This window comes from Mustela nivalis, assembly GCF_964662115.1.
Source record: "Mustela nivalis genome assembly, chromosome: 7".
In the NCBI taxonomy this organism is placed as follows: domain Eukaryota; kingdom Metazoa; phylum Chordata; class Mammalia; order Carnivora; family Mustelidae; genus Mustela; species Mustela nivalis.
The window spans coordinates 57,578,971-57,604,712 of NC_139026.1; the positions used below are offsets into that span (position 1 = coordinate 57,578,971).

The 25,742-nt window shown below is 44.0% G+C and overlaps 1 protein-coding gene across 4 annotated transcripts in view; it reads left to right on the plus strand.

Moving 5' to 3' along the window:
- Nucleotides 1–14,889, plus strand: part of PTPRO (protein tyrosine phosphatase receptor type O) — a 247,364-nt gene extending 232,475 nt beyond the window's left edge. For all 4 annotated transcript variants that reach the window (XM_082742368.1, XM_082742369.1, XM_082742370.1 and 1 more), the window contains 4 exons: nt 3,175–3,329; nt 4,634–4,769; nt 12,470–12,590; nt 13,582–14,889. In XM_082742368.1, coding sequence (XP_082598494.1) covers nt 3,175–3,329; nt 4,634–4,769; nt 12,470–12,574 — 396 coding nt within the window. In that variant the 3' untranslated portion in view covers nt 12,575–12,590; nt 13,582–14,889. The remainder of the gene's footprint in view (nt 1–3,174; nt 3,330–4,633; nt 4,770–12,469; nt 12,591–13,581) is intronic.
- The last annotated feature ends 10,853 nt before the right edge of the window (nt 14,890–25,742 follow it).

Consider the following 25,742-nt stretch of genomic DNA (forward strand, 5'->3'; position numbering starts at 1 on the left):
TCTTCACACTTTGCAATGCTGCTTTCTTCAAGAGATAAATCCTACTTTGAGCATATTCATTTCCCATTTCATCCACAACGGTGTGGGAAGCAAGTACCCTGTTTTAATAATAAGCTTTGTAATCCCAACCCTTAGCCACTTATAAAATCTTTGTGGGATGAATAAATGAGGGGGTGAATGAATGATTTCAAAAATAGCAAAACGCTTGGAAAGCTCACAGACGTTCTTCAGAGAAAAATATTTGACAACCTGAGTACCCTTTGAATCCTGCTTTGTGTCTTGGTTATTTCAGCCAGAAAGACAGTGTAAACATCTGGGTACAGGTAGAACAAATAATTCCCCAGGTTTGCATCCAGGAGAAAAGAGAGCGCCCAGCGCAAAACAGGGTCTTGACAGAGAAGAGTCACATAGGTCAGTGTCTGGTCAGTACTATGCTTCTTGTCCTTGGTCTTAAGTAGTCACCTAGCTTTCAGCGATAATTGTGTCACTGTCTTAAAACACTAAAATAAAACATGGAATAATAGTGTTTTCTGGTTAAGAGGTGTAGCCTGTAGTTACAAACATTTGGTCCTAGAGTGCCCCCTTTTGGCCATAAACACAGAATCTAAATTTTACACTTCCTGGATGAAAGCTGTATTGCAAAAGAACATTGTGCTGTGCTAATGGATGTTTTTCTAGTTGTTTCCATTTTTGCTCACATTCTTCTTTACTCCCTTCATACCGACACATGGGCGCTCTCAGCGAACAACCAGATGAAAGCACATGAATGAGGAAATCGGAGCAAGAGAAATTTTGGAATGGCTAAGATGTAACAAGGATGGTTTTCTCATTTAATAAGAAAGGAAGAAAATGACCATAACATGAAATTTGAAAACTTGGCCTGAACTGAGTAGGAACTGGGGACTAAAACCAGCAAAAATGTGTTCGTTCCCATTGATGCGTGCCTTGCTCTTCAGCTGACAGGGATCACGCTTGTACGAGGAACTCTGTCTTGTAGCTATAGAGAGACTAGTGAAAATTTAAGTGTTTTCTGGTTTTGAACGACTTTGCATATTTTAGCTGGATATATTTTCAGATCAATTATATATATATGTAAAAATTTCTGAAAAAATATGTATAATAATACACACACACACACGCACACTGATGTATATATTGCCTACCATGTGCAGGTCTTTGCACGAAGCCTGTAATCAGCCTTTGAAAAGAGCTAACATTTTGGGGGAGTTTCTCTGGGCAACCAAAGTTATCTAGTGATGGCGTGTGCTTCAGTCCTCATGGTGCTGGGTAATGGAGTCGTTCTGCACAACTTATTATGCTTGGGTTACTTCCTGGCCATACCTCCTGGAAACAGCAGTGAGAGTCGCCAGCGTCTTTGCAGACTTGCGCACACACGTTCCATGTGTCTGAGAAGGAGCCCTTGAAGGCAGTGAGGGAGGGGCTGCGTGTGGCTGCGGCAGGAGAGTCTTACGGGCCGAGGGGATGGGGGGAGGTGCAGGTGAGACACTGGTTTATTTATGTTTGCACAGATCTTACATGTATATGCTTTATTTATGTATTTACTTACATTTATACAGATTTTACTCCACCCAAGACCACTGTTTCTTAGGAATTCATTTCTCCCAAATACCTGAACCTAACTTTAGTTTCATAACCAGGCCAAATTCTTCCTAATTCTTCCATTCACCCAGTGGATTCTAGGCTCTTAGCATGTTTGAGGGAAGGGGGAAGAATTAGATCTTTGTGAGGCCTGGATTTGGAATATTTCTGACAATTGATAATAAGAACAGGATAAATCTCTATGCTTACAAATGAGTAGAGACTAAAAGGAGCGAGTCTTGGGGCGCCTGGGTTGCTCAGTCTATTAAGCATCAGACTCTTGGTTTTGGCTCAGGTTATGACCTCAGGGCCGTGAGATCGGGCTCTGAATGGGGCTCTGTTCTCAGTGCAGTGTCTGCTTGAGACTCTCTCGCTCTCCCTGCCCCTTCCCCTACTCTTTCTCTCTCTCAAATAAATAAATCATAAAAAAGAAGAAAAAGAAAGAAAGAAAGAAAGAAAGAAAGAAAGAAAGAAAGAAAGAAAAAAAGAGGAGTGAATCTTGAAGGCCCATACCCTCACTGACAATTACTCAGTTCTAAGGGGACAAGAATGTATTTGACATATGGGTTAATATGAATGAGATAAATATACAAAACATACCAACCCACTGGGAATCCCAGAACCAACCGTATACCTGCGCTGAGCTGGATGGGAGGGGGCGGTGGTCATTAGGTAGTAGTGATGACCATATCTACCAGGTCCTATCCTTCACAGACATGAGCACACTGAATTCTCACAAACCATCCTTGTGATGGGCTATTTTATCCTATATCATCTAAAAGGGCTCATTTTAGGTATGAGAAAACGTGTGCAGCAGGTTTTTCTTGGGTCAGAGCACAAGACAGGGATTGTCTTATTGGTGAGGTTCTGAAAGTGTAAACTTGGGTAAAATCTCTAAGGGAGCCACGTAAGCGGGATAGGACAGGGCAGGGAAGGACCTACACACAGCAGTGGGTTTCTCTGAACTCTGGCCTGAGCTGGATCCCACGGAGATGGCCAGGGCAGTGAATGGCACCGTGCTGTTAGCTTACCCCCTGACATAAGGGGGCAGGCGCTTTGTACCCCAGTATCCGTCATTCCTCAGCTGTGGGCTGCCCTCCTCAGAAAAACACATCTCCCTGGGCATACCCCAGCAAAGGCAGGTCCCTTTGTAGAAGTCAGCCATGAGGAGGATGCAGCCACATGCTGTTAGCAGCAGCTAGAAGAGGGGTGCATCAGCCTGGTGAAGGGGACCCGGGGGCAGGAAGGAACCAATAGCACCTCCCACGGGATTCATGAACCAATGCTGATGCAGTTTCCAAAAGGCCAAGCTGGGAGGCAAACCCCAATCCATGGGAGCTCTTTTCTCTATAAAGCCATGGATTCACCTCTTTATCCTGTTCTTTGAAGTGTTATGCAATTAGTTTTTTTTTTTTTTTTTTTTTCAGGGCCCACTTTGTGCCAGATACAGGGTTGGGAAGGGAAGAGGGACCGGCCAGGGTGGGAACGGGCTTTAACTTCGGAGGCTGGGGAGGCCCAGGCCACCTGGCGGGCACACCGTGACACGCACGCTTGTGTTGGCTTTTCCTCCTAAAGGCGGACGAGACGCAGGATGTGATGCATTTCAACTACACAGCGTGGCCCGATCACGGGGTACCCACGGCAAACGCGGCGGAGAGCATCCTGCAGTTCGTACACGTGGTTCGACAGCAAGCTACGAAGAGCAAAGGCCCCATGATTGTGCACTGCAGGTGACCTCATCAGCCCTGTCTTCCCTGGTGGTACCGCAAGCTCTGCTTTACAAAGCCAAGAGCCCAGCCCTCCATATACCTCGGTCCCACTGAATTCACCAAAACATGAACTCTGACTTTCTAAAATTTATAGTTAACGGATATCTTATTAGATACGTGATTTGCTTATAATATGGCTTTTCTTTTTCCCCATAGTCTATGAGGTAGATCCTATTAGTCTCACTTTCAGTTAAAAAAAAAAAAAAGACCCGAGAAGTGGGGAGATAAAGCGATTCACATAAATTCATGCAGCAGCAATGGGCAGGGATTAGGACTCAAATCCATGCCTTCAGGCGCTCTCAGTGAGTCTGAGTGGTTTATAACATGGCCAAACACAATGTGGGACTAAAAACCACTAATCCCAGCACTAAATAACATAAATATTCTTGACCTCCTGCAAATGGCTGTGGCCCCAGAGCTAGAGCTAGTGTGTGGTCTCTCAAGCCAACTTTCCAGCAGGGGGTGTGACTGAACTCCGAGGATACAAGGAAGACTGGAATTGTTTTTTGTGTATCAGCTCCCTGAGACCCTGAGACCCTGAGACCAGGAAGCAAGTCTCCAGCAGGCTCCCTCTGGACTCCTTACCTACCTCAGGAAACAGGGGGCCCCACATCTCTGTGAGGGAGGGAGCAGGGCAATTCAGAAATGTGACAGAAATGAAACACTGAAAGACACATTAATGGACGCCTGGGTGGCTCAGTCAGTTAAGTGTCTGCCTTGGGCTCAGGTTATGATCTCAGGGTCCTGGGATCAAGTCCTGCATCTCGCGTGCATTTCCTTGCTCAGTTTGGAGTCTGCTTCTCCCTCTCCCAGCCATCCCCCCAACCCCACCGTTGAGCTCTCTCTCTCAAATTAAAACAAAACACGGGGCGCCTGGGTGGCTCAGTGGGTTAAGCCGCTGCCTTCAGCTCAGGTCATGATCTCGGGGTCCTGGGATCGAGTCCCACATCGGGCTCTCTCTGCTCAGCAGGGAGCCTGCTTCCTCCTCTCTCTCTCTCTGCCTCTCTGCCCACTTGTGATTTCTCTCTGTCAAATAAATAAATAAAATCTTTAAAAAAAAAATCAAAACAAAACAAAACCACCAACCACAATTGTGTATTTCAAAGTAGGGAAATTTTCTCAGGAATATTTCTTCCGTTTTCTCAGTGGTGCTACCTGTAGTTTGGTGGTGGTGGTGGCGGGGGGGGGGGTTCTAGTGGCCAATGTGTTTGCAACTGTATAAAATCACGGTCTGAGGAACATGCTGTCTGGACACTCTCTTGCAGTGCGGGAGTCGGCCGGACGGGAACATTCATTGCCCTGGACAGGCTCCTGCAGCACATTCGGGATCATGAGTTTGTCGACATCTTAGGACTGGTGTCAGAAATGCGATCATACCGGATGTCTATGGTGCAGACAGAGGTAGGAGTGGAATCAAAATGTATTTTCAAATATGCCCTGGACTGAGAAACTTCTTGTGATTCAGTCTCATGTTTCAAAACAATTGTCTCCTTTTTTTTTTTTCTGCCTCCCCAGTTTCTTAGTGTGCATGTTCAAACTGTTTAAGGTACAAAAAAAAAAAAAAAAAATAGATATTAGCCTCTAGAAATCCATTCAGTGTATAGTGCAAGCCCTGTAGTTGGCGTCCTATGCCCTTTAGTAATCCAAGGCACATGGATGCATCTACAATATCTATAATAGAATAAAACCTCTTTGGACAGACCGAGTTCAGTGAAGGTGACAGCCGATCTGGGTAAATGCCACCAAGAGGAGACGGTGGAACTAATGTGATTTAATTTATTTTGAAATGCTAAATGTGATTCAATAAGTTTGGCATTAGTTCATCCTCTATGTGACTCTCTGTCCCAATGCACTTTGGATGATGATCAGGGGCTGGATTTATGCTTTCTGTCCCTCTTATGATGTTCAGGATTTCCAGCTCCCAGTGGAGCAGTGCTGCCAGTGTCCTTGATCTAAAGGAATACCCATTGTAACAACATGGGAGCATCCCCAGAAATACCCACCAGTGTTGTGTGCTCCTTCTTCCTCCTCTTCCGTCCCATCCTCTCCTGCCTGGAAGGCTCAGAATGCACTCCAGTCGGAGTGGTTAGCCCTGGGCTGCTGCCGGCACAGGGCATCACACAGCCTCCCAGCAGGAGCATGTGGGCTCCTGGGTGCCTCCGAAACCCACACACAGTAGCTGGTTCAGAACCCTCGTTACTGTGCGGTACTTGCGACCTCTCAGCTTGGAACATACAATAATCCTTTTTGCTCAGGGAGTTTGGGGGCAGAACGCTTGTAGAGTAGAAAACAACCTGACCTGACCTACTCAAGTTCCAAGAGATGAAACGCTGCCTTCGTCTTCCCCATGCTTTTCCTACTAAGTACCACTAGGTGTCAGTATAACTCAAAGAGCCTGTAGTAATGGTAGCTCTCTGTTCGCGCTTCCGGTTTCTTTCTTTCTTTCTCTTTCTTTCTTTCTTTCTTTCTTTCTTTCTTTCTTTCTTTCTTTCTTTCTTTCTTTCTTTCTTTCTTTCTTTCTCTTTCTTTCTTTCTTTCTTTCTCTTTCTTTCTTTCTTTCTTTCTTTCTCTTTCTTTCTTTCTTTCTTTCTCTTTCTTTCTTTCTTTCTTTCTTTCTTTCTTCCTTCCTTCCTTCCTTCCTTCCTTCCTTCCTTCCTTTCTCTTTCTTTCTTTCTTTCCTTTCTTTCTTTCTTTTCTATGTTAGGTTTTTCACCATGCAGTACATCATGTTTTTGATGTAGTGTTCCAAGATTCATTATTGACATATAACACCCAGTGCTCCATGAAATCTGTGCCCTCCTTAATATCCACCACCAGGCTCACCCATTCCCTCTGCCGCCTCCCCTTCTAAAACCCTCAATTTGATTCCCAGAGGCCACAGGCTCTCATGGTTCATAACCCCCCACCATGCCCCACCACGCCCCGATTTCCTCGCCTTCATTTTTCCCTTTCTTCTCCCAATATCCTTCATGCTATTCCTTAGGTTCCACAAATAAAGGCAACCATATGATAATTGACCTTCTCTGCTTGACTTGTTTCACTCAGCATGATCTCCTCCAGTCCCATCCATGTTGATAGAAAAGTTGGGTATCCATCCTTTCTGATGGCTTAATAATATTCCACTGTATATATGGATGACATCTTTTTTATCGATTCTTCTGCTGAAGGGCATCTCAGTTCTTCCCACGCTTCTGGTTTCTTCTCTCCTACTCCTAACTTTTCTTTCCTGCTTCCCACTCCCATCTGACAAAGGCTCGATACAGCTGACCCAAGGGATTTATTTCTGCACTTTACCAAGATCATACCACTTTGGAAAGAGTGACCCATTCACATGCAGGTCTCATTGATGATGTGTTTGTTTGCTCACTTCCTTGAGCCCACTCACATCCTAGTCCAGCTGCCTTCTAATTTACAGCAGTGGGACACGAACATTACCTCATTGGTGTAAGCTCAAAATGTTCTGCTTCCCCAGAGAAGCCCACTACCTAGTGATTAAACAGTGCTTTATGAATCGGTCCATATTTTTGGTTTTCACTCCCATAAATTTTCATCCTAATATGTGGTTAATACTCCCCATTATGTATTTTAATCCCCAAACTTCAAAGGGCCACTCCTTATTTTAAGTATTTTGGATGTGATGAATTGTCTGCCCCGTTGACTTAATTTATGCCTCTTATAATTTTATAGACTTTGATTATAGCCTATTTGCCTTTGGCTTTCCCAATTACAGAATCCTAATGCCTTTTTAAAAACTACCTTCACATGGTAGACCCTCCATCCAATTTGCAACACCATTTATCTCTTCTCAAGTGTGCTAATGGCACTGAACTAGAGCAGTCAGCCCGTGTGTCTTGGCAGAGCTGAGAAAGTGTTTTGTGTTCTCCCTAACTTTCTGGTCCCAATTCATGGTTGTTTGGCTTTGTTGTTTCCAGCAGCATTTTTAGGCTGACATCTCCAGGGAAATGGTCTTTTTAAAGGGCAATATCCCTTCCCTGAACTCTGGTGGGAAAACTCTAAGTCAGCAAAAGAGGCAGAGGTCACCATAAGTTACTGATTTTTTCCAACTGTTCCAGCTTCGCTCTTGAGTTCCCTCGGGATTCTGCAGCGAAGTCTCTCTAGCTTGAGCTATTTATTTATGTCTGTTTTGTTAGTTATGTCTGGAACATCTTGTTCGTTTACCTTTGTTTTTCCTGGTTCCTGTGCTCTTCATGGTTCAACCTGCATTCTGAATGTTAGGGTTTTCCTAACATCCTCCTTGAGCCCATTCATAATACCCCAGTCCTGCTGCCTTCGACCTTACTGATGTTAACACATAAGGAGCAAAGTAACAAATTATTTTCTTTGGTTTTATCATCCCACCCCAGTGATTTTTAAGAGGCAGGAATGATTCTCCAGCTGATTTCCAATTACATAAACCACCTGTGTGCTATGAACCAGGTTCCCTCTCATGTCTGGTTTTGTAATTTTCCTGCCTCCTCTAGACAGCCCGTCATCTCGATTCTACCTGCCCCACTCCAGAAAGAGCAGAACTAACCGATTGAAACAGGGTGTCCTGAGATGCACATTTCCGGTCATGGCAACATGCTGTGCGGCTGCACTTTGACGTGCTCTCTTCTCTTTTCTCAACTGACGGGGCACAGGCTGTGAGCTTCTCCCCAGGAGCAGCAAGGGGTAGTTAGGAAGTCGGGATCCGCAGGCCAGCTCTGTGAGTCGGCCTGGGCCACTTACGGCCACCATACATACCCCTTCCCCTCTCATAGCTCCCTGTCCCCATGTGTAAAATGTGAATGATGCCTTCATGAACAGCTGTAGCGTATCCATTAAATGAAGAGTGGAATCTAGACAAGCATTTTGAAACCATAAAGTGCTCTCTATGGAGTGGTGTTCACCTCCCTTGGCTTCTCTTCTATTTTTATCAAAGGTTTTATTTGATTTTCCTCTAATAGGCTTTCCCTGGAGGTCAGTGAGGGCTTTGTCCTGAGCAGCCGTCATCCCGATCAACGGCTTAGACTTCTCAGGGGCTCTCAGGGACGCGTCTGTAAATAGTCTCACATTTACTTTTCCTGGGGTCCAGCTCTCTTTTTTTTTTTTCTTCGTGACACAAAGTTTGTGATGATTTGAAAAACAAGGCACGCTCTGGCCTGGCGGTGCCCAGTGCTTGACACACGCCCAGAACCAACGGGGTGATGTGTGATAATGAGAAGATGTGGTCAGTTCTGGATGGGATACTATCACAAAACAAGGGAATATACTTACTCCAAAGCTTGTTGAAAAATACAGATTAGGCTGAGGTATCAACCTTGAAGTATTAACCTAACCTTTATAAAGTTGTCATACAGAAGACCCTTAACTCCTGTGAATATTGTGACTGACTTTCATGTCAAGGTTATTTCTGATGGTATTACTTACAGAGAAGCTCTAGGAAATAAAGAAAAAAGGTAAAGGGTCATGAGGTTACTTTAATTTCATGGCACCAAGACAGCCACGCTCAATATTTTGATGTATTTCATCTCTATCTTCATTCAAGTATGATTTTTATACAATTACACCTTATATGCTATGTGTACATCTACTAACTTGACACTGTAATTTTCCACTTAACATTTTGCTATCATATCATCCCAAATTGTCCAAAACTCTGTAAATCTCATTTTAAAGACTGAATAATTTTTCATATAGATCTGCTGTGTCTTATTTAAGCCATTCTCCTTTTTATAGGACATGAAATTGAATCCTTTCCCACTTCTTTACTATCTGTGTCCACAAGACCATTTACTAGCACGTTAGTAATAATACCTCCACCAACAACAGATAAAAATGGCAGCTTCAACAAACTCAAGCCACCAGGGAGCGTTACCATTTTCCTTTAGCTTTGCTCATGTCATGGACAAGACACAAGTGTTTCAACTTACATTTTTTTATTATGTCCCCATCTTTTGCATATGTTTTAATATTTCCTCAGTTTACTTCAGAAAACTCTTCATAAACACCCTCAGTATTAGGCATGAGGAATAAAAAGATATAGTCCCTCTGTTCCAGGAGTATTTGGTCTCATTGCCGATATATTTTATCAGTCAGATTAAGTGTGTGTGTCACTGAGTCGAGGAATTTTAAACAAAAATAAAGGTATCGAGATACGTTTGTTAGATTATTCCTTTCTGCCTGTGGATGTCCACCAAATAAGCATCATTAAAGTCTCCCTTCCCACCGCCACTGTGTCTAAGTCAGTCTCCTAAGAGCTTGAACAGCGGCGAAAGCTCTTCACCAGAGATCTGAGCTTTCAAACAACTGTTAAGAGGCTGAGGAGCCATTTTTGAGCAATGCGGAATGCTCACAACAGTGTGGTCATGAGAGATCCAAACACCAAGTGCTCCAGAGGCTCTGGGTTAGTGAAGTATGGCCTCGTGGAGGCAGTGGAGGCAGCCACGAAGCAAGGCCACACAAGGGGGTTGGAAGAGACGTACAACCAGAGAGGGCTGTTTCAAGAGAAGATTCTCAAAGACCTGGTGCCCACTTAATTGTGAAAAATATTTGTGTTGGTGGCATTAAAGAAGACACTGAAGAACGTCATCTAAGGGATTATTTTGAACAGTCTGGAAAGTCAAAGTGATTGAAATCATGACCAACCGAGGCAGTGGCAAAAACAGACTTTGCTTTTGTAACACTTGATGACCATGATCCTGTAGACAAGATCGTCATTCAAAAATCCCACACCATCAATATCCTCAACTGTGAAGTAAGGAAAGTCCAAGCTATGAAAGAAATGGTTAGTGCTTCATGCATCCAAATAGGTCAAAGTGGTTCTGGAAACTTTGACGGTGGTCGTGGAGGTGTTTTTTGTGGGAATGACAACTGTGGTCATGAGGAAACCGGGGAGGTTGCTTTGGTGGTAGTCGAGGAGGTGGTGGATATGTGGTGGTGGTGAGGATGGCTATCATGGATTTGATAAAGATGGAAGCAATTTTGGAGGAAGGAGAAGTTGTCATGATTTTGGCAACTACAACAATCAATCTTCAAAGTTGGGACCCATGGAAGGACTAAATTTTGGAGGCAGCAGCTCTGGCCCCTGTGGTGGTGGAAGCCAATACTTTACCAAAACACGAAACCAGGCGGCTATGGCAGTTCCAGCAGTAGTAATGGCAGTGGCAGAAGGTTTTCACTACCGCCAGAAAACAAGGCTTAGCAGGAGAGGAGAGCCAGAGAAGCTACAGGTTACAACCCATTTGTGAACTCAGCCAAGCACAGTGGTGGCAGGGCTTCGCTGCTACAAAGAAGACATGTTTGAGACAATACTCAGGTGCATGAGCAAAAAACTCGAGGACTGGTTCTATGACAAATTGTATAACAGGTCATTTTAGTTTCTGTTCTGTAGAAAGTGTAAATCATTCCAACAACAGGGTTTTTTTTTTGTTTTTTTTTTTAATTTTTAATTTTTTATAAACATATATTTTTATCCCCAGGGGTACAGGTCTGTGAATCACCAGGTTTACACACTTCACAGCACTCACCAAAGCACATACCCTCCCCAATGTCCATAATTCCACCCCCTTCTCCCAACCCCCCTCCCCCCAGCAACCCTCAGTTTGTTTTGTGAGATTAAGAGTCACTTATGGTTTGTCTCCCTCCCAATTCCATCTTGTTTCATTGACTCTTCTCCTACCCACTTAAGCCCCCATGTTGCATCACCACTTCCTCATATCAGGGAGATCATATGATAGTTGTCTTTCTCTGCTTGACTTATTTCTCTAAGCATGATACGCTCTAGTTCCATCCATGTTGTCGCAAATGGCAAGATTTCATTTCTTTTGATGGCTGCATAGTATTCCATTGTGTATATATACCACATCTTCTTGATCCATTCATCTGTTGATGGACATCTAGGTTCTTTCCATAGTTTGGCTATTGTGGACATTGCTGCTATAAACATTCGGGTGCACGTGCCCCTTTGGATCACTACGTTTGTATCTTTAGGGTAAATACCCAGTAGTGCAATTGCTGGGTCATAGGGAAGTTCTATTTTCAACATTTTGAGGAACCTCCATGCTGTTTTCCAGAGTGGTTACACCAGCTTGCATTCCCACCAACAGTGTAGGAGGGTTCCCCTTTCTCCGCATCCTCGCCAGCATCTGTCATTTCCTGACTTGTTGATTTTAGCCATTCTGACTGGTGTGAGGTGATATCTCATTGTGGTTTTGATTTGTATTTCCCTGATGCCGAGTGATATGGAGCACTTTTTCATGTGTCTGTTGGCCGTCTGGATGTCTTCTTTGCAGAAATGTTTGTTCATGTCCTCCGCCCATTTCTTGATTGGATTATTTGTTCTTTGGGTGTTGAGTTTGCTAAGTTCTTTATAGATTCTGGACACTAGTCCTTTATCTGATATGTCATTTGCAAATATCTTCTCCCATTCTGTCACTTGTCTTTTGATTTTGTTAACTGTTTCCTTTGCTGTGCAAAAGCTTTTGATCTTGATGAAATCCAACAACAGGTTTTAATTGGACTTTTTTTGGCACCCATGCTATTGATTGCTTAATGTCTGATACTGAATAAATGTTTTTTTTTAAAGGTATCAACATTTTGTCACAATTTTAGAAAATAATTTTCCTTCACAGCTTCTAATTTACTCTTTATATTATTCATTTTACTTTGTTTTGTATACAGTAGTTTGAAATTTTTATTTGTAATTTATTACTTTGAAGTTTAGAAAGTCCTTCCTAAAAGTAATCAAAGAAAAACTAACCTGTATTCAGCAATCCCCCCCCTTTTTTAAGGCTTAATTTATTAAACCTTCCCAGAATTCATTTTGGTGTACTATGAGATGATACACAATTTTTTTTTTCAAAATAGGCCTGTGATTTATTGATCGGATAGTCATTGCCTTTATGTTAAGCTGTGATAACCTAAGTTCTATTATTAATCAAAATATTTTTACAGTCGATTCTCTTGGTTTTTCTTGTTGTAAAATTATCTCCTAAATAATGAACATTTTTCCTTTGACATCGGATCAGAATATCTAACCCACTGAAGCAGGAAAGCAGTATATCTTTGCGTGTGTTCACACAATACCTCACTCTGAACCCTGCTTTGGTCTTTTGCTCCAGGAGCAGTACATTTTCATCCACCAGTGTGTGCAACTAATGTGGATGAAGAAGAAGCAGCAGTTCTGCATCAGTGATGTCATCTATGAGAACGTTAGCAAGTCCTAGTTCAGAATCCAGAGCGGTAAGTAGAGACGAGGCCATTGTCGGCGCTCTGTCTTCAAGCCACGGGAGGGGACATGATGCGACAAAACATAAGACAGCAGTTGCCAGCTGTATTGATTCTGACCCCCAAATGTATAGGGAGACGGTACTACTGCACAGATCTTAGTACCTCCGCGCACCTTGGCTGGGGGGTATGACGGGCTGGAGCTTCGGCAACCCCTTAGGATTAGACCTTTCTTCCCTCATCTGGAACCTTCAGCTGTCCTGATACTGGATCTGTGTCTGAGATATCAGGGTGCTGCTGTCCCACTCTATCTTGTGTTATGTGCAAATATTTTATTGATAACGAGGGTCATGCAAGGGGTTACAAAGGACATATGAGCCGGAGTACACATCCCAAAGGAAAAAAAAAAATTGACAATTTGTCTCGGAATAGTGGAGTAGAGGAATGCCTTGCTTCCATCCATTATGTGAACACTTACTTGAGAACTTCCTGAAAACATTAGTAACATATTCAATGCCTTGTGCTCAACTTTAAGTAGGAGATCATATTTTGAAGCTGTTATTCTCTTTGCTGAAGGAACAATATGCCAGTTCAAGTCAGTAAACAGTGTGAAATGTATCTGAGTACAATGAGGTGGGGGGGACCATTCCCAGGGTTGGGAGAGGACAGGTGTGCATTGTAGGATTCATATGGAAGGATAAAGGGCATATGGATCAGTGGGTAACAGGATAGGATTAGTATTCTATCTTCATAATGGGTAAAGACTGAGAGACAAATTTGCCAAAAAGGGAAAGATATTTAGATCCACAAAAAGGACTTAAAGGGGGAAAGATGCACAGATAAGCCTGTGTCCACATGGGTGATGGGGCTGAGTGTAAAGAGAGCAAACAGTGGAATCAGGAGGAAAATGCTCTACTTCTAGCCCCAGACCTGGAGTATGTGGCTTGTCCCTGCCAGGCTGCTCACTGTCTCTCTCTCTCTCTCTCTCTCTCTCTCTCATGTGCAGGACAGGACATGGTGTGCACCCATCCTCCCTTGCTTCCAGAGTTTTTTAGGGGCCCTCCTGGCCATTTTGCTAAGAAGAGCCCCTACTTTGTCACATGAGGCCAAGGAGATAATCGGTCTCCCTGAAGCACCGGGAAGACTTAGCCTTAAAGAGCCTACAGTGTCTTTTGGACTCCTTCACTTCTGGACATTTAATAATGGACCAAATTCAACGGAACACCACAGAGGTCCAGACGCTCTGCAAAGGGCAGGAAGCACAGCACTTCCAGAGAGTTTCCTTGGCCCTTGGCTGGTTGGGCTGAGTTTTTTTGTTGTTGTTTTTAAGTGCAATAATTTTTGTATGTGTGATTTTATCAGGAAGCTGGATCGTTTTCTACCCACACGACCAACCAAGCCCGTAGCCCGAGAGAGAACAGGAATTGTTAGTATCAAATTGTACCTCATTGTTAAAAAGCGGCCTGGCCACACAAGAGGAAATGTTAATTCTACTTCAAGGAAACTGAACCAGCGATATCTGTCCTCCGGCATTAAGCTGCTGGACCAGGAGCGGGGCGGGTGGAGGGGTGGAGAGAGAGAACGGTTCTACCCATAGATCCACTGCAGATCTTTTCCAAATATGAAAAGCTGTAATTCAGCTTCAAAGTAGAGTAGAAAAAATATTTAAGTCTTAATTGTTCTAGTTCTTGATGGTTTTCTTCCTTATTAACAGTTAAGTGTTGTTTTCCCCTGGGCCCTCTTGAACTAATGTCACTGTCCAGATTCTTTTTTCACCAAACCAGATCTGGTTCGGAGCAGTTTGAAGAAGGACTCTTAAGACTCCACTGCTGTCTGAGCAACCTTGGTGCCTAGAGTTTGCATTCCTTTTTCTGTGGACCTGCATACATGTGAAAGCTATTTCTCTTGAGAACTACATAGGCTGTGAAAACGCACTTTTCTCCCCCCTCCACCGAAGAGCTGGGGGTTTATGACGTTAGGGCAATGAACTGCAAGCATGCTAGGACGATAATTTGGCTACTGTCAAAAAAGTTGGCTGTTGTCTCTATGGACTCCAACGGAAGTTTCTTTTGGTTTTGTTTTCATTTGGTTGTCAGTTTCATTTTAACTTGTGTAACTAGTAACATTTTCTTCTTCTGGATTTTGTATAATTACAGTACATGGTTGTGTATTGTGATCTACAGGCTGTCAAGAGGGACACTGACAGCACTGTGAAGCCTGTTACTTTGTGTCACTTCCTTAAAAATAAGAGCTGGTGGTATGTACACCAAGGAAAGCTTTCAGAGCTGAGAGTAAACAGAAGCTGATGGCTTCACTGTGGCTGTCCTGCCTTCCCGTGTGCGCTTCCGGAGGCTTTGTTCCCCGCGTATCTGATCACTACCCCTTGCCCTGGCTTCCCTTCACTCCTGATCATCTTCACGGAGCCATGTACCTAGGAGCAGCTTAATAATTTATCAGTGACCTTAGTGGCCGTGAAGGATGCCAAGCGAGCAGCTCCACACCCCACCGGCTCTTGTCACTGAGAAGGCCTGGCCACGGCAGACCTTGGCACGGTGCTTTGCAAGAGCGGGCCAGTGAGCCGCAGGTTCACCTTGCAGGGGGAGCGGCAGAGGACGCCCAGACCCCACGGCTTAACAGCTTGGGCTCCTCGGGCGGGCCTTGTCAGTTCTCCACTCGCCGCCCTTCCTCCCCTTCTCGCCTCCCTGCTCCCACCTCCTGTTCTCACCCCTCCTGTTCCTTTCCCTTCTTGGCCATGCGAGTAATGTATCGCTCCATTCTCAGGGGCTAAAGAAAGGTGGCAAATGGATGTGTGAAATTCTCAGATTTTCACACAAGGACAGGTCCAGAGCGACGTAGGCCACCTCGGATGGAGCCGATAAGATGCGTGGGTAAGCTGGAATTCATTTCGGTTTTGCAGACCGGAATATTACTCCCCCTGAAACTTAAAGCACTTCGTGAATATTTCATGTTTTTCTTGAGCATCCCTTCCGTGTCGGGATCAAATAGTACCAGATCAAATTTCCCAAAAGAGATGTTGAAGTATCCAGGGTTTAGCCTGAAGACTCAGAGCTGAGAGCACAGAAAGTTCCCACAAAAGCACTTTACCAGTCTTTCCTTCAGGGCTCTCCACGGCCGTCCCATTGTTCACAGGGACACGGTTGCTCCTGCAGCTGCAGAATTTATAGCAGAATTTATAGGAAGCATCCATCTGTCAGAAGGCATGGATTTTCATCCGAACAGATGCCTTGGGACTTCTCCCTCCTGAGTCTCCGTTCACGAACTGTAGAATGCCCTACCATAGCTCCAGATTTTTCATAGATCAAGAGTAAGAGCATCAGTAGGATACTCTGTGCTTTGTAGCTTGTCCTCTCACGTACCCTAAAACCGCTTTAATTAGCTTCATTTCCCCTCCGGTATGCAATGTGAGCATTCAGAGTAGAGGCTCCCAGGGCCTCTGTATTATTAATAAGGGTTTTGTTGCTGCTGTTGCTGTTGTTGTAATCATTTGAGGAGCGCTACAAAAGTTCGGAACATGGGTGCAAGCACATAGAGGTCATGAGAGCCTGCATGGTGCGTGGAAAGAGAGAAGACTTTGGAATCACAAAATATTTGACTTTCAGAGTGTAGAGATCCAATCTCTTCACTGTGAAAGTCAATTTCTAAAGTTAATTGAGAAACTACCACGAGGCCTAATTTACAAGGTTAATATTTAATACCAATCTACCTTTCACTACACATTATTATATGCTTTTATTTAACTTGAAAAGGGAAAAAAAGTGATGGATGAAAACATTTTTTTGGACAGCATTTTTTTTTAAGATTTTATTTATTTATTTGACACAGAGAGATCACAGGTAGGTAGAGAGACTGGCAGAGAGAGAGGGAGAGGAGAGAGAGGGAAGCAGGCTCCCCGCCGAGCAGAGAGCCTGATGCGGGACTCGATCCCAGGACCCTGAGATCATGACCCGAGCTGAAGGCAGCAGCCCAACCCACTGAGCCACCCAGGCACCCCTGGACAGCATTTTAATTCAAGGCTTATCATTTTCCACTACAAAGTCAATGTGACCCCTCAAATTGAGAGAAGTTAGTAAGATTATTTTAATCTCTTATAAAATCCTTGATCAGATTTTCTAAAGTCTTTTTCTAAAAGCTGTCCCTCCTACCCCCACCCCCTGCTCCCTTCACCGCCCCAAAAGGTGATACATCTCTCAAAGAAGGCTGTGGTGTCAACACAGAAGGCAGGGTCTAGAGACGTTGGATCTGAATTTTTTGCAGACCATATGATAGCTGCTTGCTAGAGGATTGGCCCTGAGCCAAGGAGTTAAAGTTACTGAATCCAATCTGTAAGAGCCAAAATCCTCCCTGCTTTCTAGCAAGGCGGCCTTCCTTTCCACCTCAGGAAATGTCTGATGTAATGTGCTTCAAATAAGCTGGCTCGCTTCCTGGCCCACAGCTTTCTAGCCGGGTGCTTGGCACAGACTCAGAGTCCAGAGGCCATGCCCGGGACTAAATATAACATCTCCTTTGGCCAAAGGGGTTATAAAGCAACAAAACCACAACACATGCAAACTTCTACCCCTCGTTTTTCACAGCCCCATTTTGGATGCATTTGGAAAAACAAAACAAAACTTGAGCTATGACATCTCTCGATGCCTGGCCTTTCAAAAACTGAAGTTTTGGTTTTGGTTTTAGCCAATGCTGATGGCCAGGCCTGATCCTGGTGGGTTACTCGATGAAAGATGGAGTGTGATGTGTGGCACTAGGAGATGGATCATGACACGAAATTTAGAAACTGAAGGCCGTCCAGAACCATTAGTGATGTGGAAAACAGCAGGTCAAAGTTCCAAGACTCGAGAGAAGGGGGCCATGAAGCCCGGAGTAAAGGAAGAATCCTTTGTTTATTCAGACATTAATTCAACAAATGTTTGTTGATCGAATCCTGTTGAACAAATCAACCACTGACCAGTGAAAAATTTCTTGACAACTTGGGATATACTGGGCACCATGAGAAACACAAGCGGGGCCATATGGTTACTCTCAAAAATGTGCCATGAAATTGTTTGGTTGTTGTTGGAAGGACCAAGAAAACAGTAGTCAAGTCTTTTTCACTGTGTTTCACTTACAAATCTCAAAGTGTTGTCGGAGTATTTTCCGCAGTGCCTACCAGTCAAGATAATGGCGTTGGGCTTCCTTTCCCCTGTGGCTTGTAGAACAGCCACATTAGCTTTCTCATTGTTCTTGTGGCTCCTCCTCCTCCTCCTCCTCAGATGCTGACAAGGTCCCTGTCCCTTGAGGAGAATCACCAAACTAGCCTCCTCTCCTCCTCAAAACAGGATTCTCCTCAACCATATATAGCCCTGGTAGGTGGCGAGTTCTTTTGTACAGAGCCTTCTGGCATGCAGAATTGCTCCCTCACCAGGCACTCCGTCCCTTCGTTGGTCAGAAAGCATTTCCTTCTCTGTTTACACATAGAACCATCCTATTGCCAACATTAAGAATGTCTGAGTCTATACCTCTCATGATTACAGGCTTGAAGCCCAAATCCTGTCCCCATTTTGGTAAAGGGGCAGGTGCTGTGTAGGCACGTTCGCGCTCCGAGCTGCTCTGAACAGAGGCCGAATTTCAAAATTTCCAAAGAGGCCAAATTTGAGAAACAGTCAACTTCTAACCCTCTCAAAAAATCATTTATTTACTCAACATCCCCTGTGAGACACTGGGGCTATGAAGATGGATGAGACCAGGTTCCTGCTTCAAGGAAGTTCTGTTCTATTAGAGGAAGTTAGAAGTGAAACTAAAGGCAACAAAGTGTTACAGGCGCTGTGATAGGAAAACATAAAGCACCCAACCTGGACCCAAGAGCGGGACAGGTGACTTTTTTCTACAAGGGTCAAAAAAGGCTACTCTGCCAAATAAAAGAGTTAAAGACTGCAGAGCCCCCATTAAGACAGACTCATGATGTACACTCATGCCTATACTCAGCAAGCGTTCATAAGACCCACTGTATCTGTCACCAGGGCTCATACGGGCAACTTAACCCCCAACTTAGATGGAGGTTAGCACTAACTGACTTTTCTTTCTAGCTGACTCCAAAGTGACCATTTCTTTCCAACCCTGCACAGACACCTCTAGCTCAGGTGTTATTCAGCAGAATCCAGTGGATTTACTGTTATGGCTGATGAAACAGAGTACATCAGGCCTGCATTTTCCAGCTGTTTACAGTTCCTTCTGTCCAAGGGAACACACGCAAAAATGGTCAGCTCTACCCCCTGGCCTGCGGCCCCTGAAAATCACCCAGGAGCAACCTTCCATCTCTGCCTCTCTGTCTGCCTGTCTGTCTCTCTCTCTCGGAATCACTACCCAGAGCAGGAGTACCTGCCTACAGGCCCATGATGAGACCAAGGAACACATTTCCATTATGCGCTCACAGTGATGCTGGTAGGGCCAGCCTGGGCAGTCAAGCTGCTCTGCACGAATACGGCAGCACGAGGATATACTTTATGACCGTGTGTGGCCTCTGTTACCATGGGAGATTTCCAGAGCAGTGCTGTGTACTTCCCAATAAAATTCCCAGAAGGCAGGTGAGAAATGAAACAGAGCAGAGCAAGGTTACCCCACAATGCAAACAAGTGCTCAGGAAAAGGCCATAGGAGCAATGATGGCTCTTTTCATAAACTTCTCTATGGACATATATGCATTCTTCTCCAGAAGTGGTTTTCCCTTGCGTTAGAGCTCTCCTTCTCTTTGTTATTCCTTTTAAAACCCTATCGTAAGAAGACCATTACTTGGGAAACTCACTTGAATTCTTTAGCCCTATGTGGAGCTGTTGGCTCTGAATCAACAGATTCCTGGATTCCTACAAACAATAGGGCCCACTGTGGTTTCACCTCAATAAAAGCCCAAACGTACAGGAGGCCATGAGGCTTGGCAAGTCTGTTGATATTTAGTAATCCTTCGCTATGTGTCTGTTACAGTAAGTTTCAGAGCAGTGACTAGGAGTTCAAAGCCAGCGGACACAAAATATTTGTGTTCACTTCTAAGACCACCAAAAAGTCCAAGGGTTTTAAACTAGGAAAAGTTCAGTGGAAACACTACTGCTTTTACAGTTACAAAACAGAATGGTCTTAGAAGGGTTCCTTTATGTCCAAAGCCAAACCAGATTATATCCTCCCTTGACCCGTGAGGGAGCTTGGGAAGCAGGTCAGCGGAGGGGCCAGCAGTATAGCAGAGCAGGGCTGTTCAGAACAAGAGACAATGGATGGAGAGAGACTTGAGCTGAGACTCTGGCTGTCTGTAACTCAGTTGTCTCATCTGTGAAATGGGCATGGTGATGGTGGCTTTATGGTGCACAGGGCTTCAAGATACAATAACATGTAGTAGGACCAAAAGCAATACCTGGAAAAACACGGCATACTGCTTGGCTCCCTGAGACAAGCCAACAGCCCACTGTCCCCAAGGGCCATTCCCCCAAGGGGAATTCTTGAATAAATTTGATCAGAGAAGTTGGTCTCTAAATTGGGGTGGGTCAGTTTCCCCAGGGTGACAAGTGAACCCCCACCCCCACTACACCTGGTCACACAGCTCAGCATACAAAGGAGGTGCAGCCTGTGATGCAGTTCAGACTCTTGTTTCACAGGGATGGGGTCTCCAAGCAGGGACCTACCCTCCAGATCAGAGTCCTGGACTGTCCGTGCCTGCCCTTCTGCTCTGATTCTCTATTGCCAAGTGCTTGTGCCTAAGTGGGAGTGAGAAGAGCTCCCTCTACCGTGTTGTGTTGAGGATTCAATGCAAAGCCTTTGCTTTGAAGCCTCGTAGTTTTAGGAGGCAGAGGGACATCGCTGAACAAGGAGGGACTTGGGAGTTAGGGCAGCCTGTGCTTGGACATGCTGTAGCAGGGAGCCCTGGAGATGGGACTGCCCATCTCTAAGCTGAAGTGTCCCCACAAAAGCAAAGTAATACCAACCATGTGGAGTTGTGTTTGCGTAAAGGACCAGCTGGGGCCTAACAGAGCTGGCACGGAATAAAGGTTGTCCAATTCCCCAAGTCCCTCGGCATGTCCAGATGGCCAAACCTGCCACTAGTTCCAGCACCGCGACATCTCCCCAGTGCACATGTGTAGGTGATTCCATGATGCCCTGTGGGCACACTTCCCACGTGATGCCCTCCCTGAGGCCTGCTTTCTAGACTCACGGGAACAACCCTCTAGGCTCAGTGTTGCTCAACTTGGAGCCAGCAAGTCTGTAAGACTGGCTTCTTCCCCATCTGCACACTCGCCTCTGCGTGCGACTGGGCTGTAGGAGACTCACTTTGACAATTGCTACAAGAGGCAGGCGAGATGCATCCAAGCCATTCCAGATAGCTGTTTTAATTTGCATTTTGTAAATCCATTGTGCTGTCCCCAGGGCATAGACTAACAATAGTTCCCTTCCTCCTTTTTTTTTTTCCTATTGCTGCAAGACAAACAAATGAATTACCTAAATGTCTAAATTCTGCCCTATGATTAGGTTGGTTGTACAAAGAAGGTAATAAACTAACTTCCCTGTGCTGTTTTCCTAATGTAAAATGTGTCTTGCCTCACTAGCTGCAGAATCGTGGGCTGCTACAAGCTACTCGTGCTCTAGACCTCCTCGCCTTGCAAAGGGCTGTATTTTGTAAGCTAGGCAACAGATCATGGCAGCCATCTTAGCCTGTGGCGCAATGACTCTGTCACTTTCATCTCTTCCCTGGTGCAAATCACACTGTTTTACCACATGATTCCCAGGAGCTGAAGAAGACCCTGCCGTTGTTCTGTTTACTGCATAAAGCACAACTCAGATTAACTTGCCGCAAGTATGTATCTCTTCCTGGCTCTGCTCAGGCTGTCACAGGGAAAAACTGGGACCAAAATCAACTAATATTTGACAATTTATTGGCATCTTTTATAATTTCTACTTCAAAGCATAATATGAGCCTAAGAGGGGGCGCCTGAGTGGTTCAGTCGGTTAAGCCTTCGGCTCAGGTCAGAATCCCAGGACATCAGGCTCCCGGCCCAGCAGGATGTCTGCTCCTCACACTCTGTCTGTCTCTCTCTCCCCCTCTCCATCACTCATTCTCTCTCAAATAAACAAGTAAAATCTTAAAAAAACAAACAAACTAAGAAAGGATGTCCAAAGGCTATTTTCCTGTCTAAATAAAGTGCTGTTTTGGAGGGGCAGTCAGCCACCTGAAATTTCCCAAAGATGTAAATGACTGCTGAGACCAAGTCTAGTTGTGGCCATGGGATGATCAGCTTCCAATCCCCCTTCAAGTTCACCTGCAAGGGTCTTTGCAGGGGAGGTAATCTATGGGATCTGGGCCAGTGATTTCCAAAGGAGGCTGCAAATCTCCTCTCTGCAGCTTCGGTGAGAGAAACTCTGATTTTACCTGTTTGATACGGTGGTATACTACATAAAATTTCAGGTTTTGAAAAGATGCTTCATATGCTTAAATTTTTTTGTATACTGACCTATGGTATCTGAGTAAAGATTTGCAGGCTCTGCAGAAGTCTAAGAGAGTTGAATCCAAATTTAGCTTTTCTACATATTGTGTGACTTTGTACATGCTACTTAACTCATGTATGAGTCTCAATTTTCCCATCTGTAAAGTGGGGTTAAATGTGAAAGATCTTAGAATACTGAGTTCAGTTCTTTCAGTTCTTTTTCCCCTTCCTTTAGGCTAGGTAGGAGGCAGAAAAGAAAGCCTTAGCATATGATATCAGCTTAAAGTAAAAAACTTTAAAGCAGGACCAGGTACAGATAGTAATTTCTCATCGTGTGAATATATTATTCCTTGTTTTCCCATTAACTGAAAGAGACTGTGTTCATTTGGAGGGGATGATAGGAGTAACTAAAGTAGGACAAATTATGTTTTACTCCACAGCCAGGCTTCAGGGATAAGAAAATAAGCAGGAATTTGGGCCAAGAGCCTGGGACTACAACTCAGGAAGGAAAGAGCCCATGAGACCAGCCTGGACCAGGACCATCTGGGCCCGGCAGGAGCCCTGACTCATTGCCCACCCCGTCCCCACACCAAAGCAAAGGCGGTATGCCTTCAGGAAAACCTTCAGGAGGCTCTTCAGGAAACACCTCAGCTATTAAAATATCCCCTTTGATACAGAAATCCAGATTTAGGACTTTAGTCCTCTCAGGGCAATTGATGGCCATATCTTTGATGGCCATATCTTTCCCCAGTTCAGATTAGACACTACCCAATGTAGTTCTTAGTAATTCCTTTTAGCTTATCAGATTTTTACTAGCGGCTTATTTTATCACCTTTCTTTTATAAATTTGATGAGGTAAACCCAAATATTTGGATACTGGAAGATACTCTTTGCCTGGTAACTATGCTCCTTCTCCACCAAAACCCTGAGAGCTTCTCACAACACTGAGTTCCGAACACCAGCTGCTTCAGCCTCTTTCCTGTCCTCTACTCCGAGGACAGAAAGGAACAAAGGGGCCAGGAAAGGAGATTTTGGGAGTAGATCCTGTAGAGGCCTGTAGCCAAGAGGACACGGAGGAAACAAGATGGTGGAGAGAGAATGGGTGAAGAGGGGAAAGATATGAGCCTAGACTGCCATTTCTGTCTGGGACCCAGGACTTGCTGGAAATACTACCTTTCTATGGGTGTTGCCTATAACAACTGCAGCTTTTTGTTTTTTAAATTTTGTTTTGTTTTAAATAACGAAAAGAAGTCCCCAGAGAAGGAGGGTAGAATGGTATCTGCCTGTCCCTCCCACATTATTCCTAGGGGCCCCTTACATAACTCTACCAAGATCTCTGACTAGACTAACTCAGAAGCATGTCCTTTGGGAAAAACTTAATGTCACAGCAGAAAATCACAACCTCTAGGAACCCCCCCAACTGCTGGTTTTAGGGTGTACATTAGCCCCCAGGAGATCAGTAAGACTAGCTCCTGGGATAAATAATGCAAGCTGCCCAGTCCTTTTGATTTTATGTTTCCTGAGGCCAGAGTCTGCATCTAGGGTTCTCCTCCATATCTAATTTTTTAAGTAGACAATACATGTTTATTGAATGAACAGTGTCTTCTCCTGCTTAGAAACAATCAGTCTCTATAGAAACACCTTTGTTGAGTCTGGACTTTCTAATCCTATATCAGTCTTTAGTGTAGGCACTGAGCTGAAAGTGAGCACACCCAGCCCCGGAGAGATCTCTACATAACCCCTAGGGCAGCCTCCATAAATCTATTTTTAGAAAACAAATGAATCTCAATTTCCTATATATTTTCTTAGAGAAAAATACGAAAGAGTTTTAAGTAACTAGGATATCTCTCTCATTTATTTCCTGTGACTCAGTGCCTATTAAGTAGAAGAGAGATAAAGAGAAAATTTACGGCTCACCTTTTATAAGCAGTACAAGTACAATCATTGTATAAGTACAATCATTGGGACAAGGAAACTCACTGGCTCTTCAGGGATAATTCCCCAACTGCAGTATAGCAAGGTAGCTCTAAGCAGAGCTCGTTAGTCCTACCAAAATGAGGAGGCAAAGACCAGAGTCAGGGCACTGCAAGTGGCTAGAATTTCTAAAGAAGAGCACCAGAGAGGAGGCACCGGTTTGCACAGGACGTCACCCAGTGTGTAGCCGAGAGTGGCCGCTACAAGGTTGGGAGTTCAGGAAAGCAACCAGAAGTAGCAATGTTGGAGGACACGAGAGGTCCAGCCCAGCAAAAGTGAAGAGACCTGTTTAACAACTTCTAATACTTTGGGAATCTATCTGAGATAAAAAAAAAATAACCTGGAAATTCAACCCCAAAAGAAAATCCCTTAGAAGTAAGGACTCCACAGTAAAAACTACTCTTGACAGATGCAGACAAAGCCGAAAATTAAGCCCTGGCCAGATATGCAGAAGACAGAGTTTTTAGATAAAGTCCCATCAAGTCAGAAGACCTTGTGAAGCAACTCGAGCCATCATGACCATTCTAGCAAAGTATAAAACCAAAGCCATACAAAGTCAAAGTCATCAGCCAGTGCAGAACTGCTTGGTAGGAACAAGAATAAATATTCTTCAAAGACAGAAAACACATTCTAGAGTATCAGAGACATCTCTACAATGCCAAGTATATAATAAAAAATTACTACACATGCAAAGAAAGAGCAAACTAGAACTCACAGGGTGGGGAGGGAGAAAAAAAGCAATCAATAGAAACTGAGCTTGAGATGGCCCCAATGTTAGATTATAAAGCAAGTTTTACGTGTTATAGTAATAAAACAAGTATTTTAATGAGTGAATAGTCTTGGCAGAGAAATGAAAGCTAAATAAAAGTATGAAATGTAAATCCTAGAATAAAATACAATAACTGAAAAAAAAATTTTTGTTGTATTAACAGCGTATTGCAAAAAAGATCACAAGGGTAGGGGTAGGAGAGCCAGTGAATATATACCTGAATATATAATAACAAATTTTCCAATCTAAAGAATGGGAAAATTTTGTTTAAAAAGAGATTCTGAGATCTTTGGGATGATATCAAGTAGTCTACCCTCCATATAATAGGAGGCCAAGGAGAAGAAGAGAAAGGAGAAAAAGGTATTAGGAGGAATATGGGCTTCAGTAATGGGAAACCAGGACTCAATCATTAAATCCCACACAGGATAAATACCAAGAAAACTACATCTATCAGCTTTATAATCAAGCTGCTGAAAATGAAAGACACTGGGAAAAAAACCTCTTGAAAACAGTCAGAAGGAAAAGCAAGAATGATGATTGACTGACTGATCAGAAGCCAAAAGTCAGTGGAATAACACTTTTAAAGCTCTAGAATAAAAACTGGCAACCTAGATTTCTGTATTCCATGAAATGTGTAATTTAAAAAGCAAGATGATGCCAAGTTTGGGCCCAGATGGACTCAGAGAACCTGGATTTAAACCTGAGACAATTAAAAAACAAATGTATGAAATTCATGAAAGAACAGTTTCAAAATATTAGACACTGGGCACTGAATGACCGTGATCATTTAGAGGAAAATCAAATGAAAAATTCCTCTAATTGCTCAGCTTTCTGCCTAGAGATTGCGTCCAACCTGCAGTGCAGGGAGGGAGAGCCCACGTGGAGTTAAGCAGACCCTCTGAGTTGAAAACACAAAGCTTACAGTATAGCAAGGACCAAGGGGCTAAAGTTCACAGCACAGAGGAACGAC